At 38.1% G+C, this 20,787-nt stretch overlaps 3 protein-coding genes and 1 long non-coding RNA gene across 7 annotated transcripts; 3 read left to right on the top strand and 1 right to left on the bottom strand.

Moving 5' to 3' along the window:
- Window positions 1-1,215: 1,215 nt before the first annotated feature.
- Window positions 1,216-6,420, top strand: LOC117219243 (ribosomal protein S6 kinase 2 beta). The gene is made up of 13 exons (XM_033468223.2): window positions 1,216-1,686; window positions 1,804-2,001; window positions 2,086-2,167; window positions 2,349-2,509; window positions 2,580-2,686; window positions 2,767-2,947; window positions 3,030-3,195; window positions 3,271-3,426; window positions 3,509-3,768; window positions 3,839-4,087; window positions 4,157-4,395; window positions 4,468-4,729; window positions 4,800-6,420. The coding sequence occupies exons 1-13, from the start codon at window positions 1,558-1,560 to the stop codon at window positions 4,926-4,928; spliced, it is 2,319 nt and encodes a 772-aa protein (XP_033324114.2). The 5' UTR covers window positions 1,216-1,557; the 3' UTR covers window positions 4,929-6,420.
- On the top strand, window positions 4,800-10,132 carry LOC117219245 (guanylate kinase). 4 transcript variants are annotated; one of them, XM_033468228.2, is made up of 4 exons: window positions 4,800-4,922; window positions 7,820-8,087; window positions 8,157-8,380; window positions 8,457-10,132. In XM_033468228.2, the coding sequence occupies exons 2-4, from the start codon at window positions 7,831-7,833 to the stop codon at window positions 8,576-8,578; spliced, it is 603 nt and encodes a 200-aa protein (XP_033324119.2). In that variant the 5' UTR covers window positions 4,800-4,922; window positions 7,820-7,830; the 3' UTR covers window positions 8,579-10,132. The 4 variants fall into 4 exon arrangements, with proteins under 4 accessions (XP_033324119.2, XP_033324115.2, XP_033324117.2 ...); XM_033468224.2 differs by lacking the exon at window positions 4,800-4,922 and adding an exon at window positions 6,611-7,154; XM_033468226.2 differs by lacking the exon at window positions 4,800-4,922 and adding an exon at window positions 6,720-6,876.
- A 1,295-nt stretch (window positions 10,133-11,427) lies between these two features.
- Window positions 11,428-17,143, bottom strand: LOC117219303 (uncharacterized). Its single transcript, XM_033468341.2, has 3 exons — window positions 16,683-17,143; window positions 15,051-15,090; window positions 11,428-12,663 (listed from the first exon to the last, which is right to left on the bottom strand). Exons 1-3 carry the CDS (start codon window positions 16,732-16,734, stop codon window positions 11,682-11,684), a joined length of 1,074 nt encoding a protein of 357 aa, XP_033324232.2. The 5' UTR covers window positions 16,735-17,143; the 3' UTR covers window positions 11,428-11,681.
- Window positions 17,144-19,474: 2,331 nt separating this feature from the next.
- LOC143263840 (uncharacterized) lies at window positions 19,475-20,207 on the top strand. The gene is made up of 2 exons (XR_013037165.1): window positions 19,475-19,715; window positions 19,785-20,207. It is a non-coding gene; the product is annotated as an uncharacterized LOC143263840 (long non-coding RNA).
- Window positions 20,208-20,787: the final 580 nt, after the last annotated feature.

The following is a 20,787-nucleotide window of genomic DNA, read 5'->3' on the forward strand; positions in this document are numbered from 1 at the left end:
TTATATATATGTCGCAATAAAGACAAGCAATTTTTATCAGAGAAAATAGAAACTTAAAAATGTTCAAGTTTAAGAGCATCGTAAGCATGGCAAAGTGAGACTGCCTAGATTTTTCGTCCGTGTGGACACTAACACATAGAGCACCCTGGTTTCGTTCTGTCCCTTTCGATCATCTCCTGTTCTCTTTCTAAAGCAACTGCGCAGACCTGGATGCGCATTAAAATGGTGGGGATAAAAATGTCTACTATGGTGAAGCAGAATTGCTTATTATGGTGAGGCATGACTGTATTGCTCAGAAAAGTGAATTGTGGCGCCCTCTAACGTTGCGAATAGTATACAAATTGTTCGACAATTAAATTGTTCTGTGATAGATGGTACTATAGGTACTTTTTCTTACTTTTATCCTTAATCTTGTTTAATGAAACGAAATATGTACATATCAATGGAAAACAATACCATTAACAATTAATATCGAATAATAGCAGTTCATAATTGGAACACCGCTGAAATAAATTGTTTCGTACTATTGAGACTGATATTCTTCATTTTCTGCAATCTTTATTTGTGTAATTGTGTGAGTCATTATTTACCGAAGGATCGGTTGGGGAATTTATCTAGTGACCACAAAACCACAAGAATCTTTGAGTAAACTTTTGAGTTCTTCCTACAGGTTTTGAAGTTGCGTGTATTTTATATAAAATTGAAGTATGATATTTTCTTTCGTAATGTATTAACTTGTAAAATTCCGAATTTGTGATTGATTATCTACTAGAGTTTCAGTAGAATTTGTAAAGATAGAGATTAAAAGACGTAGCGTTAAAGCCGATCACTTGTTCGACATTATATTGACGCAACGCTTCGCATAACTTGTCAAGTCAATACCTTGCGACAGATTTTCGTGCAAAATAACACGCACCTGTCTCGTTCCCATATTAAGTACTTTTTAAAACTCGATAACGTACAATTTTCATCAGAAATATTTCGAGAATCATTTTACTATCATCTCGTGCACAAGTGTTGGGCTTTCAGAATCTCATTCTAGCCGAAAAAGCGTAAATAGTAAGGAAAACTGTTCAAAATAGAAAATAATTTTGCTTGTCTCGTCCGAATTTGAATGCATTAATTGTTTCTGTGTCGTGTATTCGTTGTGCGCTCTTTATGATATATTTCGTACTTTAAGTTTTTTTTCTCTTTGTTTGTTGACAGTCCTAATCAATAACGCGTATGTAAAGGTGACTTCTTATACTTAAATTGAGGCTCTAACGACTAGGGATTTAAATGAATTCAGTGGTGTGTGTTACTTGTTTGCTTTTAAACGCTTTCTGTATAAAAGTACATATAGTGTCCCGTGTACGTGTCACGTTAGAAATTGATGGATTTTGGAATATTTCTGCGAAATTTTGGCGAGGTTCGTTGTAAAGCAGCCATTTCTCTCGGCTATATTTAAGGTCGCAAAGCAGGTGCTTCCGGTCTGTGTCAGAAATCTGGTTTGAACGCCTTCGCTTCAACGTATCGTCTGCGAATTTCTGTAAACTAAACGCAGCTAAATGATAATTTATGACGACCGTACACGCGGGATTAATTTACGACAATTTCTACAGTTTTGCGAATAATAACGCGACGTCAAATATAATGCCGTTAGCGAATCTGACGGTTCCTTGGTCCGAGCAAAATGTGAATGAAAAGGTAACGTTACTTCAATTGTCAAAACATCTTATTATTTCAAAAACCGTTTCATTATAATTTATGACAACAGAATCGCGATAGAATGATTTGAATGCAATAATCATCTCTGTTGTTTAGGGAAGTGTAGAGATCCTGCCAGCAGAATCTCAGGAGGAAGCAATGATTACTCAGGCGAATGCAGCTGAGCCGCGTTCAAATGGGTGTTCTGAATCTCATGAGATTGAAGTTCGTGAAGTGGTACGTGATGGCCACGAAAAGGCAGATCCATCTCAGTTCGAACTTCTCAAAGTTCTTGGCCAAGGATCCTTTGGAAAGGTATACGCATATCCTATGAATTGAAAAGGATCTCGTGTTTGCTAAGCTATATCCTCACGCTAGTAAAATTCTTGGGTTATTTAGGTATTCTTAACGAGGAAAGTTGTTGGTAAAGATAGTGGAACACTTTACGCCATGAAAGTTCTCAAAAAGGCTACACTAAAAGGTGTTTATCGTGTTAAATGTATGAGAATGGCTCTGAAAGCTTTACTAAATGAATTAGAGTATAAGAATACTTGCTTTGTCCTTGTATTGTTTCTGTACATAAAGAATTTTAGAGCAATTCTCAATTTAAACTATTTTCTTTATTCTTTTTTAAGTGGTTTAATATATTGATATTGTCTCAGTTCGAGACAGAGTTAGGACGAAAATGGAAAGAAATATATTAGCAGAAGTTGAGCATCCATTCATAGTCCGACTACATTATGCATTCCAAACAGAAGGAAAGCTGTATTTAATTTTAGACTTTCTGAGAGGTGGTGATTTATTTTCGAGATTGGCTAAAGAGGTAGGTCTTAATTATTTAAATAAATATGTACTAGAAAAGTTACAACACTTACATTTAATTTTGATTGCAGCTGATGTTTACTGAGGATGATGTAAAGTTTTATTTAGCAGAGCTTGCTCTTGCACTGGATCATATACACAAACTTGGAATTATTTATAGGGATCTCAAACCGGAAAAGTTTGTATTATTTTATTTATTAACAGTAGGAGCATTCTATGACTACACATGTTTAACTATGGTCTCCTCATTTACAATAGTATTTTGCTGGATACTGAAGGCCATATATCTTTAACTGACTTTGGTCTAAGTAAGCAATCTTTAGAAGAAGACTGTAAAGCATATTCTTTTTGCGGAACCGTGGAATACATGGCGCCGGAAATTGTTAAACGTAAAGGGCATTCGTTCGTCGCCGATTGGTGGAGTTTCGGTGTTCTTATGGTTGGTTGCATCACCTACAGAGGATTACTAAAAATAACTCTACTCTCTGCTAATTATAAATTGTAAATTTTTATATTTGTAGTTCGAAATGTTGACTGGAGCTCTTCCGTTTCAAGGTGTCAATCGCAAGGAAACAATGACGCAGATATTAAAAGCAAAACTCAGTATGCCATTAAACATTTCACCAGAAGCACAAGCGCTTCTCAGAGTACTGTTCAAAAGAAATCCTGAAAATAGGCTTGGATCTGGTAATCACCAATCACTCTATAATTCAAAGAACAATAGATCTAATGGATTAGTTGATTATTCTGCTTTTATTTTAGGTGGAGTGGAAAAAATCAAAAAGCACGTATTTTTCGCGACAATCGATTGGGATGCCCTTCTAAAAAAACAAATAAAACCTCCCTTTAAGCCAGCTGTTAGTCAAAATGACGATGCATTTTATTTTGATAGTGAATTTACATGTAAAACGCCTAAAGGTATCGCGAACAAATGATACGATTTCTAATGCGTGCTGCCGAAGACTAAATAATAGATAAATAAAATCATAAAATATTTTAGATTCTCCTGGAGTACCTCCAAGCGCTAACGCCCACGAGTTGTTCCGTGGCTTTAGCTTCGTCGCGCCGTGCCTTCTTGAGGATCATCTTAAAACTCCGGAATATAAACACTGTGATAGTCTGAATGCCACTTTCCTGTCTTACGTGAGTCCGGTCTCCATAACCGACGAGTACGAGTTCAAACAAGAAATCGGCAAAGGAAGTTACAGTACCGTTTACTTAGCTGTTCATAAAGTAACCAAAACAGAATTTGCAGTGAAGGTACAGTATCCAATATTTTATTGTAATATATCAATTTCTTTTGTCTGCTGATCATTACCTCTAATCGCAGGTAATTGAAAAATTGAAAAGAGATCCAACAGAAGAAATTGAAATTTTGCTTCGGTACGGAGGACATCCGCATATTGTAACATTGAGGGCTGTTCATGAAGACGATAAAAGAGCTTACCTTGTGTTAGAATTATTGCGAGGCGGAGAGCTATTCGACCGCTTGTTGCAAAGACGTAATCTAACAGAAAGAGAAGCTGCCGAAGTGATGTACACGATTACCAATGTAATCCAATATCTGCATGGAAATGGGGTATTTATTTATCTTCATTCACGTCAGCTTTAAATTACATATGATACATGTTATGTACATAAACGCTAGGTTGTTCACCGGGATTTAAAGCCATCCAATATATTGTACTCAAGACCAGGGGCTGATCCAGGGACCCTTTGCTTGTGCGATCTAGGATTTGCGAAACAACTGCGAGCAGAAAACGGTTTACTAATGACTCCATGTTACACTGCGAATTTCGTAGCGCCAGAAGTACTGAAACGCCAAGGATACGACGCGGCATGCGACATTTGGTCACTTGGTGTTTTATTATATATTATGCTAGCCGGGTAATTAAACACATGTTGATTAAACAGAAATTAAAGATTATCCGGTACTGATCATTTTTATTTGCATACTAGATACACTCCATTCCGTAACAGTCCCGGAGATAGCGCAACTGATATATTGGATCGTATCGGACCCGGTTTCATAGACACTGAGAATGGTATATGGTGTCATATTTCCATCGAAGCTAAAGAATTGGTGAAAAGAATGTTACATGTAGATCCTAACAGAAGGCCTACTGCAGCTGCCATTTTAAAGTACCCGTGGATCATGAACCGCCATCGTCTTCCGCAAAAACCTTTACCATACACTGTTAGAGATCCACACAGCCTAATAGTATGCTCTATTTATTCGAAGTGCAATTTGTGTAGCAACAGAGTGTAATTCCTTGGACGTATGTTTTCAGAGAGCAGTTGCTGAAACTTACAAAGCTATGTCTAGTTGTCCACGATCTCCTCATATTGGTCCTGTTGTTATGTCCGAACTGGCCCGACGAAGAACGCAAGCAAAACCGTCAGGCCCCACTGAGGTTTAAAACAAGTCTTTCATTGTACAAAGTATTCGGCAACCCATGGTACATGTGGACGATCAGTGATTCCACTTTAAAAAGTGTTGGAAATGAAGTGTTGTTCAAAACGTTCAAGAGTAAAGTTAGTCTCCTGCCATTTTAGAATACTATTTATTATTTGTACCTATTATAAATAATAGTTACAAATAGTCATGCAAGTGTATAACATTCGGCTTTCGCTCTATCGAGCGATAGGTACTATAAGTGAATCCATAACAAAATGTTCTATATTTTTTTATTTAGTTTTTTAATCTAGAATCGCTGTACCACTTGTACCATCGATTATCGAATCACCCCATATTAAATAAATATGCAAATGAATCTGCCACGCACACGAGAGTACATCACGCTAAAAAAGTACAAGGGGAAGACATTTAATGTCGCTACGACTATTAATCTTACTATATTGCTACTTCTTCTACCTACTGTTACTCTAACGTTTATTGAGTGTGAGTGAGCATCTATATCGGATCGATGAACATAATGTGATACATATTTATTTATACATTATATATATTTTTTATGTTAAACATGTGTGCATGCATTTCTACATGTATGCATTGCCATACCGAGATTTAACATCCCCTAATCTTAGCTACCAAAACATAGTAATTTAAAAATATTGAAATATATATATACATATATATATTGTAAAAAATTTTTCATTGTCTTTTAGTTATATATGTATTTTTATTTTTGCGAAACGTCTACGATATACACACAAGACATACATATATACAATAAAAAAAGACTATATTTTGTCAATCTAAATCTAGCATTTCTTGTGCAATGTTCAAGCATAACTAGTACATAATAATTTTATAAGAGTGCCGTTACATACAACAACTATTCGAATTCTAATCATCAGTATCAATTACTACTGTTCGGGTTAAAGAGAAATTCTGTATGTGTATAGAATAGAATACATACATATATATTTAAATTCATATTTTCGATTTTAATACGATATGTGGAGGAAGAAAATAATACGATACACACGGGAATATTAGAAAAACTGTTAAATCTATAACCTGTATTGTAAATTATTCTCATTTAAATATTCAAGATGATATAAATAAATGTGAAATATATATATATATATATATATATATATATATATATATATATTTATATTTATATTTATATCTATATATACATTTAATAAATGCAAAGATAAAACACGGTCGTTTTATTCTTTGCTGTCTATCATATCGAACGTTCTTTAATTAAAATAGTCTATACCTTATGTTGAAATTACGTTACTGTTTGTTATCCAAAGAGTTTACGTAATTATTTATATAAGATATGTCACGTTATCGACATTCCGAACTTGCGAACGTATCACTTGTTTCTGTTATCAAACGTATAGTCTTACAACAGCGCTAGAGATCTTCCTTTTAAAAGTACTAGCTTGTAAAAGGGACATTAGGTAGCGAAATAAAACATGAAATAAGAGCAAGTCCACAGAAATATTTCCTATTACTACGCAAAATAAATAATTCGAATCTTTGTCAAATATAATGGTCATAAATCAACAAGTAATTTAACAATCTTCACTTTAACACCAATATGTATAGCGCTGATATACAGGGATATTTTAACGAAATTCAAAATTTATTTTATCCTAGACATATGAAAACGTTTCCTGAAACAAATGTACATTTTTTACATAATCTAAACAATCAAATGTGACTTTATGTTAGCCGCATCAATGTATGCGCATGCGCTCAATATTAAACGGAAACGTGAATATTGTACATAGTGTATGTGTGTGTATGTATAACATAGCCGAGTAACTTGTGTTTCGCGCTGTTCAGTTTTCGTCTGCAGGCCTCTCTGGTTTTTTTCCTGTTTGCACCGAACACGTTTCTAGTGGTTTTCTATTTTAATCCGTCAATTTGCGCTTTCTGTTAAGGTGAGTGAGAGAATCTTAACCAACTGATTAATTTCTTCTTTCCAAAGCCAAATAGAAACTGGAGAGGGTAGTTCATGGGTTGTGCGATGTGTTCAATGAAGTCAAATTTGTTCGTGTTTTACGTTTGCATCGCGTTTCGACAAGATTATTTATAAAGAGGAGTGCACAGTTGGCTCGTCTCGAATCGGACGAATGTCTCGCTATGTTAATAAATTAAATGCACCAGGATTTTGTCTCAGCCGGTGAATGGTCATGTAACGGAAGTTGCACAATTTGCGGTATGTTTTTCTCTTGAAAAATCAATATTTCGAAAGGTCTGCAGTCGAACTTCACCCCATGGCTCGTAATCATTTAAACACGTTACGAACGATGCCGGTTTCGATGCCGGTGCACCGTTACTGCACTCCTATTTAATATTACGCGCCCGTTTTTCTGCTGACCGTTCTCTAATTATAAGATTTCCGGCATCTCTAATCAACCGCTCGACTGTGTTCAACGCTGCCGCATATTCGTATTCTTTGTCACCGCTTGACACAGCTTTTCTCGATTTAACGAAGTTTAACGCTTTCAGTGAATGTTATCGAAATTTAAATGGAAATTCATGTTAGGAACAATATTTATGTTTTTTGATTGTTGATTCTTAAGAATTCTCAGAGATACAGTGATCTTTCCGCAAACTCTTTCGTTTTTTATAGCCTCTGAGGACTTTTAGATGACAGTACATATATCTTTTAAGTATGATATCATTTTCTGTTCTTAGAGCAATCACTACAGGTACGAAGTGATTCTATAGCTTAATTAAATTTGCTTGTCATGTAGTCTTAGGTGTTCGTTTAATTCTACAATAGCATTTAATACTTTTTATATGAACGAGTTATGCATAGTGTATTGAAGTTGATGGTGCAATTTATAATGTATATATAATTGTTGCAACTATTTTTAGGTGTCTATAACATGCTTCAAAAAGGTCCACGTCCATTAGTTGTGTGTGGTCCATCGGGAAGTGGAAAAAGTACATTGATAAAGAAGCTATTTGAGGAATACCCGGAAAAATATGGATATTCTATTTCACATACCACTAGAAAACCCAGGCCAGGAGAAGAAGATGGAAAGCATTATTACTTTACATCCAAAGAAAAGATGCAGGAACAGATAGAAACGGGAGAATTCCTTGAGACTGCTACATTTAGTGGAAACTTATATGGCACTATGTAATTGTTTGTGAGAACTAAATATTATTTCCAATATTTGTCTTATTACTTAGCTTTTAATTTGTTCAGGAAGCAATCGGTGGAAGATGTACAAAGGGAAGGTAAAATCTGTGTATTAGATATTGAAATGCAGGGGGTGAAACAAGTGAAGCAAACTTCTCTGAATCCATTGTACGTATTTATCAAGCCACCAAGCATGGACGAGCTAGAGAAAAGATTGAGGAACAGGAAAACTGAAACAGAGGAGGCTTTACAGAATAGATTATCAATCGCCGTGACAGAAATAGAATACGGTATAATACGCATTTAATGTGTGTAGCAGTCATACAAAACAAGATTATAACATTCTGCATTTTGAAATTATTGTAGGTCAGAAGTCTGGTAACTTTGATTTAATAATCGTAAACGACGACGTTAATAAAGCATATGAGGAGCTAAAAGAGTTTATAAACGAGAATATCCAACAAAAATCCGATGCTGGTATAAAATAGAAGCAGGTGGTATAAATGGAAACATACATTTATACACTACATAAGGCGTTTTAAATCATTCATACATTTGCAGACTGTTAAATTAATGCTTCCCAAAAGAATACATTTGCCTGACATTAGGTCATAATTATTTTTATATATCATTAGATAACTCGTAGTAATAAGTAATTGTTACACAACGGACTGTACAGTAGATCCATGTCGAGAAAAGGGAATGGATTTAGACAGATAATTTTATACAGCAGTAAGATATTTGTAATATTGAAGAGTAACTATATGAGTATGCAGGATGCCTAAGATCTTGTATGCGCCGAAGTTTACTATACAAATTTAACGAATGATAGTGCTTTATTTATTGTGTGCAACTTTCTATTTTTTAAAATATATGATCTTTCAAGTGACAGGAACTCGTTTGTTCTAAAGTTTTCTATATTATACGCTCGTTGAGCGTTTCATAGGGGGAAAGAATTTATTTTTATATCTTCGGACTGATCGAAGATGAATAAAAGCCTTAGTTGTACATACCTTCCAGTGAGGTATTAATCTCATAAGCATGAAGAAACTTAATACTATTTAGTGTTGAAGCGGTATATACGTATATGAAAGGTTGTGGATTTAAGAATCCAAAGTTGTTATTTATTATTGGACTGCCTTTATGCGTTTACGGTCTATGAAAATCGTCAAATGTTTATAATTCCTTTTTTCCCCACTACTGTTAATGGTGAATAGCATGTAATCTTTTTGTTACTTTAAATCTATAAGAGTATAAATTTACGCAGTTTCGCAGTCCATTTGCTACACGCATGACTAGGAATTTATTAATCCTTTGCGAGTATTATTGTATTTTGTTTTTTAAACTGCTATTTATACATCGAAGTGGATCGTGTACGAGTCTAGACGCTAGTTGATCGTTTGTACAATTTAAATTATAGTAAATAAGTGTTTGCATGTTGTACGAGAGGTAGCGAATTAGTTTCGATTCTCGCCGTGAGTACGAAATGATTTTCGAACTGAAAAGACAAAAATCTGATCGACGTGTGGGTGACTATCGATTTGCGGAACGATAACACCGGGAGAAACAGATTCGCTATCGAAAAGAAAAAGGGGTAGGGGAGGAAGAATTAGTTCGATGAATTAATTATAAATATTCTAGATATAGATACCTGAGATTATCCACCAAACGAAGTTGTGTTCCAACTCATTAACTAATAAGTTCCATCGTCCCCGTACAATGTCTCATTCGAATGAAGAGTAAGACAAACGCGATTGCGTGGACATTCCTTTAAGAATCTTCGTTAAAAATAAAAGAAATCGTCGTATTGTTACGAGTATTCCCGTCAGTGCTGTAATATGTTGCTGATTTCGCGATCGTAAAAGACGAAATATTTTCCTATACACGGTTATTACTTGTTAATACCTGTATGGTTGTATTATTGTAATTAATAGTTACGAATGTTTAACGTAGACAAAGCATAGTGATATACGTAAACGTTGTTGTAGAACATTATAATACTATTGCTGTAGCGTAAGGAATAAATATTTCAGTCAACTTAATGTGGCTTTTCTCTTTTCCAATGTCTCTTTGTAATTTGTAATTGATAGTTCAGTTTTAATAACAAGATTGATGTCTTAGAAATTATATTTGTACAGTAGATAGTTCAAATTACAATATTGTGCATCAAATTACAATATTATACACATGAACCAAAATCCAGATATCTCAGATCGGGGCTCGGGATTATCGGTATGCGACATGTGAGGTTCGCGAGGGCTACGCCTTCTGATTCCCGTCACGCGTCTCGCTCTCCTGATTGTCTAAATGCTACACACACTGTGTGTTACGAATAACTTCGCAATTTTGTATGATTTTTATTTGTAAAAATTTGAAAAACAAAGCTGAAACTTGCATTTATATTCTTTTAGAAAGACTAAACCGTTTATTTTATTTCTTGAATTGGGAGAAGAAAAAGCTCTTTTGAATTGTAAGCGACTTACTTAGAGGGCCTCTAGTTCAAAGATATATACAGCGCCAATTACAGTAATCTCTTCTTAATTCGTGCTCAAATTGCGCACAAAAATGGACGATTTGGGAAGAGGAGATACGATTATTCAAGCCTTGCGGCTCGTTTTTATAGTTGTCGACAATCGATAACTATAAAAACGAGCCGCAAAGCTCGAATAATCGTGTCTCTTCTTCCCAAATCGTCCATTTTTGTGCGCAATCTGAACGCAAATTAGGGAAAAATTAATAGCGTTGTAACTGTTAGCAAAAATCGATGGTTAATCATTTTTATTTAGAATTTCGAGATGTCGGTCGGTATCGTTTGACTAGCAGTTTTAGCTTTTCGCCGCTTACGAATCGGCGCTGTATAGATTCTGAACAAAGTTTCTGGATTTCGCCATAAGAGGCGCCACCGTCGCCAAACAGCAAGTAGTTTCTGCCGGACTTTACATTGCATCCTATAGCAAAAATGGCAAGAGTCATCTGTTCTACATTTATATAATAATAAATAAATTTTATTTGCATGGCATAAGGGCAAGGAGACCTTTGAAAATTCCTTCCTAAATCCCGTTATAATAGATCCCTACTGTCCTAAATATTCTATCTCCTCTGGTCGTTATCTTTTCTTCGTATCTCATAGTGATCCTTTTTCTATTCCTACCTTCCATTTTGTGATCCCGTTATCTCACCCTTTATCTCTTCCCTCATTCCTCATTATTTCGAACTGCTTCCACAGGTGCTTGAAGACTCTTTCCGTAGGAAAATTTCTCTTACAAAAAAGCGACGTAGACATAAAGCAATCAAAGCAGGAGATAGGTAGGGTCTCTCAATAACTTCGATAAACCAATTAACTATTTCCTCCTCACTGATCTCACTGTATGAACACAAAAAACCACTGCAATTTCAACACAATATCAAATGCGATACAAATTTTTTATCATACATTAATTTCCCCCCATTTTGTCCACTAGGCGCAAAGTCACCCTTCCAGTCTTGTTCACAGCAACCAACCCCGTACAACCCCCAAGACTCAGGCCCCTGAAACTTCTCCTCAGCGTTAATCTCCTAGCAGATAATTATAATAACTTCAATTGTGGATCTTCACTGCTGCTGCCGTTTCGAATAATCCCGCTTCGGCCATTCGCCATGATGATGCCTGGTCTTGTGTCTGGGCACCTCGCTGACCTCGATCGAAGTGACCTTCACATCCTTCCCCTCTTGCTTCTTCATCTCCTCTTGAATAAGATTATCCCCATAATTTCTAGGCAAGGGCTTCTCCTCCTTCGTCTCGGAACCAATCTGATTACCACTCTCCGCAGATACAATCGGTTTCTTCGAGAAGATGTAATTGATAACCTGAGGACGCGGGGCAAAGATGTTCTCCGGCGGAAAAGAGTCCGCGACCCTTTGATCCTGCGTGTCTCTCATCAACGGCACGCTGTCTCTCGCTCCTCGGAGCCTGGCTACGTCCTCGGGATCTTGATCTTGATACCGAACCGATCCGAAGTTCTCCACGGCGTCCCTTCCAGTTAGATCCCTGGCGGATACTCTCCTCATCGCTTCCGGCACCCTTCGAAACGGTTCTTCTCGAACTTCCTCGTACAAGTCGCGGCTGAAGTCTCGTCGATCTTCGAACGTGTTCTGCGGACCCGTTCCAATCCCTCGATTCGGTTCCTGGGCCCCGTACCTCGGCTCGGGAATCACGATCCTCCGACGATACGGGGAATCCTGGTATTTGGCACGGTCCAGATAGTTCTCCAGCGTGTTCCAGTTCTCCAGGTCGCGGGAGATTGCTCGTCTGGCCAGGTTCGATATCTCCTTGATGTCCAGAGGCTGGTCCCGTGTCTCCGTCGGTAGACGAACCTCCTGCGGAGGATCGCCTGCTTGGTCCTGCGGGATCCCCAGTCGAACGGTCCTTTCCGGGTACGACAAATGCTGGGACGGAACTTGGTACGTCTTCTCCAGGACCGCCTCGCGGTCGAAGTACCGTTTCTCTTGGTAATTTCCATGGGACTCGTCGTTATTGTCCGGATAATAGGCTTCGTAGAACACCGGACCTCTGTCCAGGTCGTAGCTTTCGTAGCTGCCGAGAAAAATGTGATTAGATCGTGATTCGCTGGGGTTTAGTCGAAATGTAAGCACGGGTTTACTTCGAGACTACAAATTCGATGATGGTTTCTTCTCGATAATGTCCTTCTATATTCTAATTTTCTGGTGAACAATTCTAATTGGTAGCTATTCAACCCCCCGTCTTTTTTAGCGATGCTGATTCAATCGTCTTTTTCTTTAAAAATCAATTTTTGAGCAATTTATTCAGTGTTTCTATGCAAAATGCGAGAAGATTGGAGAATTATTGACTATCATCGTTAGACTGCGGATTTTATGCATTTATGACACAAATAACTAGGTGGAACACGAAACAGATGGAACATTAAAAGAATTTGACGAGATTGTTGCAATATTTACCGAAAAAGGAATTAGTTTCTGACCAACTTAATTAGTTTCTCACAATTGATGCACAACATTTCTATTTTGCACAAAGATCTGTATCATCATCATCATCATAATTTCTCAATTTTTATTTCACTAAATAATTCCTTCGTTTTTGTGGAACTTTTGAAGTTATTAGCAGCCAGTCAACGTATTAATCTTTCTCTAATGGCTATCTAATCTTTATTGCTAAATTGTGAAGTTAAACGAGCATCAATTCGCGGTTTGTCCGATTCTGTCCAAAATTCTTCATCACGAGTTTGATTTATTATAAAACAAGGAGTTAATAGCATTTTTACCAAATTGATTGCAAGAGACATATATTTTTCCGTGGTTTTTGCAAGGGGATGCGAGAGGAACGCAAGCGGGATAAAAAAAGGAAAAACGTTGCGATTAACAGAATAATCAACGAGATGAGATTTCGGATTATTTTCCGCGTCACGGCATGAAATATTTCGATGTTATCGGATTTCGACGGACGTTGATTTGGCGACCGATTAATTCATAATCCATGCGTAATTCGAGCTGTAGAAACAGTGTCGGTGTTTTTAATCAGTAACTCGAATGGGAGTACGATATAAGGATTTCTGTTCGTTTTGTTGGGCAACGTTTCCGCGCGTTTCAACAATGGGAAAATAGAGGGACCTGGTCACGGATATGAAATTTTATCACGTCTCAGGCGTCTCTGTCATTTGTCTTCTCCACTTTCCACGAGACACTGAAACAATTTCGTACCGGCGACCGCAAAGGAAACTGCAACCGGAGCTTCTTAAGATTCAGATCGAGGATCCTCGAATTCGGACGGTCGCGATCCATTGTCTGGAATTTTTCTCGTTGGATGAAAAACGATCCGCAAGAATTGCCAGGTTGTAGTATTCGGGTCGAGGGTCTTCGAATTTGAACGGTTGCGTGCTATATTGTCTGAATGTGATCTCTTTGGATAGAAAACCCTTAACATTTTATCTACCGGCAGTTTTCGAATAGTGATATTAAAGACGAAGATCTGCAATTGGGAGTTTTAAAAAGAAATAATAGTTAGAAAGCGACAGCAATTTCATTGATAATCCAACAAATTATTTGGAATAATATGATGTAACAACTTCTTTTCGAACTATTATTGAAAAGAAAATTGCCGAGCTTCTTTCACATACAGCACAGCCATTAAAAGGTCTATTATAAGGCCTCATTGTAAGGCTTCCGGATAATAAAGTGTCAAGACTATAAGAATGAAATGTGCATGGCTTTGTTTCATATCGTTTTTAATCGGAGACAATTCAGGATTCCATATACAGAACATTGTGAGTGCAAAATATCAGATCTAAAACCATTTTTCTGATTTATAGTATTTTCATTTTATATGACAAAGTGCATTTTATGCGTGCGAAATTGAGTCTTGCGACTTACACCACGGTTACACTTTTAACAATTTTAAAAAATTCTAAACTTCGTTAATGTAATAAAAATTAGTTTAGAACGTGATATAACAAATTTTAGCGGTGCTTCAGAGTCACCATTCGAGTGCAAAGGGTTAAGAAATGTTTATCAACTCGATCAGTTCCATCGCTTTATCGTGGTATACCTACCCTGTTGAAGTGTTTCGTTAAATGTAGTGTACATCCTTTTATAAAATACTACGATAATTATACAAACAGATGTTATTAGACTTTCTGATTATTACCCTACATATAATGTCAACGTTCATCAAATTAGTTTGATGGGGAGCAGAAGATCGTGAACATCGCACATGTATGACGTTGGAAGTGAATGTGATAATGGAAAGAGAAATAGGTTAATGCATCATACATTACATAAGGGTTGATGAAGCAATTAAATTGCAAAGCGAGTTCCATTTTTAAATTCTATATACATATATCTCTCATTATTCTTTTCATTCTAGTACCCGTAAAATATTCTATAACGAATCTTGAATTGTTCTCGTCTCGCGAAACGTTCACAAAGATGCTACAATGGAATACGTACCGGTGTATATCCGGGTTCCAAGCAGAGACGGATGATATTCCTGGCGGAAACGAAAACACAATTAATTAACATAGAGCGTACGCTGAAATGATCCGGAGCTTTCCGGAAACAGAGAATTTAGGACGAGTGCTGCGGTCTGCTGTTCTCGGTTGCTCCCCCGCGACCGAAGGAAACGGATATTTATTTATGTCAAGAAACAGTTACTCGTAAAAGTTACGTCCCAAAAGTGGTGACAATATCGCTTCTGGAAGCATTATTATATTTGCCTTCATACTTTCGACACTTACACCGTTCTAAATTTAGAACTCATGGTTTGTTAGGGTTTCTCAAGAGATATTTCTATTTTATTCGATTTTTTGGAGTGTCAATCAGGTATTTGAAAAATAAATAGTAGACTATATTTTCTGAGGCAGTCTAAACTCACCGACATTGTGTTATCTCAAGAAATATATATATCTCAAAATAATAATAATAATAATATATATATATATTATATATCTCAAAATAATAATAATAATAATATATATATATATTATATATAATAATATTATAATATAATAATATATATATTATTATATTATATATAGATATATATAATATATATATATATCTCAAAATAATACAATATCGGCCGCAACAGTCTACGCAGCTTTTAAAGTGCAACAATTAAGGGCAAAGCTACGAGATCGCATCGTTTAGGGGCGTCGATTAATTTTTTAGATAAAATTAAACAAATTCGAGAAGAAGGAAAATTATCCGTTTATGTTTGTGATTTATTTTGCATGTCTTTACGAATAACGTAATGGACAATTTGGGAAGAGGAGTTGACGGATATATTCCGAAATTGATCATTTTTGTATATAATCCGTGCGTCAATTAGAGAGAATTTACTGTAAATCGAACAGCGTCATTTATTCAAGTAGGTCGACATTTGTGACAGATTGAATACTACGTAGATGGAACTATAGAAATCATCTCGGCTTCGAAAAATAAATCCAAAGTCATCCGAAAAGATGAAAATCAAAAAGAATGTGCAGAGGAAGTTCGTTTAACACAAGACACTCGTCGTTTATTAAACAATCGAAACACAACGAACAAGAACTTGTACCTTAATTATCAATTTTTCTTCACACTTTTGCACCTGCTTTGTTAACAATTTGTCGCCTAGACGAATTTTTCACAATGAACTACATATTTTATCAGTCACACTGTGAGCAAATTATTTCGACAAATTATCATTGTTCAACGTCGATCTTTACGCTGGCTATCGAGATCTAGAGTTCAGGTAACTTTGGATAAAATTGTCGATACGAACGGATGCGAATGAGAAGAGTCCGCAATTTCACTCTTTTCATGGAGATCCGGCACCGGGAAGCACTTCATTTAACGCTCGACTTGTTTGCAAATGTTTCAATTTACGATTATTAAGATTGCGGACATACATTCGTGGATTACTCCGGGCACACAATACGATAAAAATCGTTCGAAATCTGCGCAAACGTATTTTCGTTATTTCTCTCGGGCAAAGTAAAATGGCTGCTTTTAGCGCTCCGAAAACGAAGTGTTAAGTACGGCGACTGGACACGGCCGTTCAGGTGTGATTTTCACGAGGTGTTCTGGCCAGGTACGTACCTATCAAGATCGTAATCGCGATCGTTGAGAGCAGCCAGTCTTTAAGAGCCATGGTCCTATCTCGTCGGTTCGAGAACTGAGCCTCTGGGGCGGGACGTGTGCGCGTATTTTCAGATCGGCCCGAAATAAACCGCCATTTCCTCCGCTGACTAATTCCGCGACAGAGAAAGCACCGCTGGAAAACTGACGAATTCAGCTCTCGGTGAAGTATCAACAGTGTTTAATGAATCGGGGACATATTCTCCCGCCCCTGTCATCCCCGTCCAGGCTCTCGTTCGTGATACTTAATTCACCGCCATTGTTTGCACTGGCCGTATTTTACAATGTACTTCACCGGAACGAGGTCGTGCATTTTTATTCCACTCGGAAAAATGAATGTTTGCGACACGGGGCTGCGTAAACACTATACATCCCCGTCGATCGAACGATTAAATGGAGCACCGTTGTTTTTCTTTCCAGAGAACGGTTCGCATCCGTGAATTTCACGCGCGCGTGTTTCCTGCTTTCTAGCGGTCCCTCGCGAGTGCTTCTTATTGGCACGGACTTCTAAATTATTATCCCCGTTCTAATTTTATTACCTCGTGCGCGAGAACAGTCGGCGACGAAGAACTCATCGGGGCGTAATTGCAAAATAAAAGTCTTCTGCAGTAATTTGTACGAAACGGTAGTCACTCAGAAACTTCATAAATTCTCTAATTATCTGAATAAGTTGAAAGTGTTTGTACGATATCTTCTTTCTCTTGTTTCAAACGATGCCTCTTCGTTAACACGTTGAATGCCATGGGGGCCACCGGTGACCGGCGCTTAACTTGACGGTGACGCCATGGGGGCCAGCGGTGACCGGCGCTTAACTTGACGGTGACGCCATGGGGGCCACCGGTGACCGGCGCTTAACTTGACGGTGACGCCATGGGGGCCACCGGTGACCGGCGCTTAACTTGACGGTGACGCCATGGGGGCCACCGGTGACTGGCACTTAACTTGACGGTGACGCCATGGGGGCCAGCGATGACCGGCGCTTAACTTGACGGTGACGCCATGGGGGCCACTGGTGACCGGCACTTAACTTGACGGTGACGCCATGGGGGCCAGTGGTGACCGGCGCGCCCAAATTGATAGAAATATATATAATTTCAAACAGATGCCAATATCTAAAATTTTGTATTATTACCATCGTCGATTCAAACAGTAACCCCTGTCGCAATTAACATGTCAAACATGGTTATACACTGTAACTTATCTGTTGCAGATAATATTTCGACATTATATGTATCAAATAAAAGAAAATCCATCGCGGCGCCACGGACAATTTCTGTAAAACCGGCGTGGCGTTCAACGTGTTAACAAAATAAACGCGAAAATGCGCTGGTCAATCACCGTCAACGCAAGCTCTCGTGATTATCCGTTACCATTATTTCCAATGTCTCCCTTCAGTGCCCTCGAATCGAACACTCGATGAAAACCGATCGTTCACCGAAAGAATCGAGCACACTCGGCGCGTGCGGAAACTACGGTAATTATTTACTCGGAGTCCTGGATGAATGTTAATTTCTGTTCAATTTGTGCGCGGCCGGCCCACATTCTCACGCGGCGCGGGATAATATCGGCGAGCAGTTTAGAAGCGAAATGAAATTACGATACGGGATATAATTTGTTTATCGCTCGCGAAACTAACGGTTTATTACGGACACGTTCGCGCGCTGTATAATTCGATAATTCGCCGTTCCGCCTTGCCTTTTCTTTGCCGGGGCCAGCTGGTACAAATGAAATTTCGCTGCCGTAAAGGGAAACAAACGCAACGCGACGCAACGCGGAAGCGGGATATTATTAAAAGATACGGCAATGCCAGTGACAAATTCCACGTTTCCCAGCCAACATTTCAACAACGTTTATTTTACATTTTAATCAGTAATATAATATCGATTATTTGCAACCACTCGTTGCCATCTTTCGGGTAACTCGACGTGGATCGCAAAATGTCATTATAGACCTTTGATGTCCGCCCGGATCGACGATCTTCTTCGAGGCTAAAACCTCCGAAGCGTAATTTGGCAAACCATCTTCGGCAGGTCCGCACATTTACAACTTCACTTCTCAACGTGTCGCAGAAGTTTTTACAAGCAACCGATGCGTTGCTTCCTTTCTGGAACTTATATCACATGCAATGTTTTAACTTTTTAGGTACGGCTGAATTCTGCGCGAGGCTATTTCTCTGGACGGCAGAGTCTGATAAGTACTGCACAGAGTGTCTGTATATTCTGTCTGTATATTGTTAAGATACAGTTATATTGCTAACAGTTATATCGTTAAGATAAGTCTGTATATTGTAAATCGATGCGAAGACAAAAGAAGTGTGAAACAATGCGTATGAGGACGATTATTTGATTCAAACGATGATCGAGTGAGCTACTAGAGTAAGCCACTATAGTGACGCGTCGTCCAGAGAGATGACATCCGCGAAAGCCTCTACAGGGTGTTCCATAATTATTTTAACAGCCGAAAATGAGGGGTAGCTGAGGTCATTTGAAGTAACTTTTTCCTTTGCGAAAATGCAATCCGCGGCTTTGTTTACGAGTTATTAACGAAAAACACTGGCCAATGAGAGGTGACGGTGCGAGAGAGAGAGAGTCCGCGAGAGAGTCCGCAGCACGAGGCTTTGACAGAAGGTCGGGGGACGGACTCGAGCCGCGTTCGAAGTATTGAACAAATCACGAAGCGAGAACTTTCCGGATTTTTTTTACTACATAACAGTGATATTTTTAAGAAAAACGGTGTTCGCCTTTGCTTTAGAACGTCTGAAGAATATTCACTAATTTTTCGGACTCGAAATAATATGTAGTTTAACCGTGACAGCCGTTTTAATTTTCTGGTGTGCATGACACCTTATGTGTACCACAGAAAATTTTTATGCAAGGTGTACAGTGAAGATTAAGAAAGTTCGTAAATGATATTTTAATTTAAATAATTCCGTGTCCGAACAGAATTCAACGAGTGATTCGCAAAGCTGATTTAATAATAAATAATCGCGTTAAGGTACGTAAAGGATTTGTTTTTTTAGAGAAATATGAAAAATATTATCGATAAGAAACTTTACCCATTTAGTTGAGGATGCATTTGCTGACACGTACGTACTGACCTCGTACAACGAACAGCTGATCTCAGGTCGATGACCGCAACATTCGAGGGATACTGTTGGAGGAACCTCTGGTATGGTTATTTGCGAGGTTCACTTACACTGCACTGTCACCAAACACTGATCAGTTAATTAATCACTGATAATCCGAATCACTTGTGGACATTAAGAAAGATCACTGAGACTCGTTCGCGGATAATCATTTATTCGACGCGTTCGTTCGGAAGTCGACGTTTCACTGCCGCAAAAATTCAGGCCTTGACTGTGGGCCCTTGTTGTTCGTCGTTCGGCCGTCTATAGCGGCGCGTCGTGCCTAAAAGGTTAAATTCACTTTATCCACTGCCATCTTATTCACTCTGTACTTCGAAATTAATTGATGATGAGTATCGAAAGTAGTACTTTTATATCCTACGAGAGGTACGCTAAAATAAGACCCCCTACATCACGCATTCCACCTGCTTGTCTTTTGACCGAGCGTCAAAGTTCTCGTCGAAACCGCACGCCGGAATCGAAACGGTAAAAAAAATCGAAACGCTCCCGGCTTTCCTCGTCGCTCCGAAGGAAATTCTGTTTCTCCGCCGATTTCTTTTTATCTCCACGCATGGAAACGCTTTGTGCGATTCCCCCAGGATGAAATATTGAAGAGCGCACGTTCCATTATCGAGTCGTTGTGCATCCGTGCATCAGGTTTCGTATTAAATCTAAGGCAATGGTAAGCGGGAACGCATGAGGATCTGTTTTCGATTTACGCTCCCCTAGGAGACTCTATGGAGACTGGATATGACTTTGCGTCTTGGTTACGAAGTTCCCGAAGTTATTGAGAAGCTTCACGGAACAGAGGACTCAGGCTTTTCTGGATTTGCGCAGGAAGTTAGAGTTGAATGGTTCCGTTCTTGCTCGAGAAAGGTCTTACGGACTCTGAAAATTCTCTGTACAGAGTCTATTAACAAAGCATTTTAGACATCTTTTCTA

The sequence above is a fragment of the Megalopta genalis genome, chromosome 2, assembly GCF_051020955.1.
Source record: "Megalopta genalis isolate 19385.01 chromosome 2, iyMegGena1_principal, whole genome shotgun sequence".
Taxonomy (NCBI): domain Eukaryota; kingdom Metazoa; phylum Arthropoda; class Insecta; order Hymenoptera; family Halictidae; genus Megalopta; species Megalopta genalis.

What these genes read in the sequence shown, in the direction of transcription:
- LOC117219243 (XM_033468223.2), top strand. Translation starts at nt 1,558, where the DNA reads ATGACGACCGTACACGCGGGATTAATTTACGACAATTTCTACAGTTTT. An exon ending in AGCAAAATGTGAATGAAAAG is followed by an intron (nt 1,687 to 1,803) that starts GTAACGTTACTT and finishes TCTGTTGTTTAG; the next exon opens with GGAAGTGTAGAGATCCTGCC. An exon ending in GCCAAGGATCCTTTGGAAAG is followed by an intron (nt 2,002 to 2,085) that starts GTATACGCATAT and finishes TGGGTTATTTAG; the next exon opens with GTATTCTTAACGAGGAAAGT.
- LOC117219245 (XM_033468224.2), top strand. Translation starts at nt 7,094, where the DNA reads ATGCACCAGGATTTTGTCTCAGCCGGTGAATGGTCATGTAACGGAAGT. An exon ending in CGGAAGTTGCACAATTTGCG is followed by an intron (nt 7,155 to 7,819) that starts GTATGTTTTTCT and finishes AACTATTTTTAG; the next exon opens with GTGTCTATAACATGCTTCAA. An exon ending in GGAAACTTATATGGCACTAT is followed by an intron (nt 8,088 to 8,156) that starts GTAATTGTTTGT and finishes TAATTTGTTCAG; the next exon opens with GAAGCAATCGGTGGAAGATG.
- LOC117219303 (XM_033468341.2), bottom strand. Translation starts at nt 16,734, where the DNA reads ATGGCTCTTAAAGACTGGCTGCTCTCAACGATCGCGATTACGATCTTG. An exon ending in CGCGATTACGATCTTGATAG is followed by an intron (nt 15,091 to 16,682) that starts GTACGTACCTGG and finishes CGTTTCCGCCAG; the next exon opens with GAATATCATCCGTCTCTGCT. An exon ending in TGGAACCCGGATATACACCG is followed by an intron (nt 12,664 to 15,050) that starts GTACGTATTCCA and finishes TTTTCTCGGCAG; the next exon opens with CTACGAAAGCTACGACCTGG.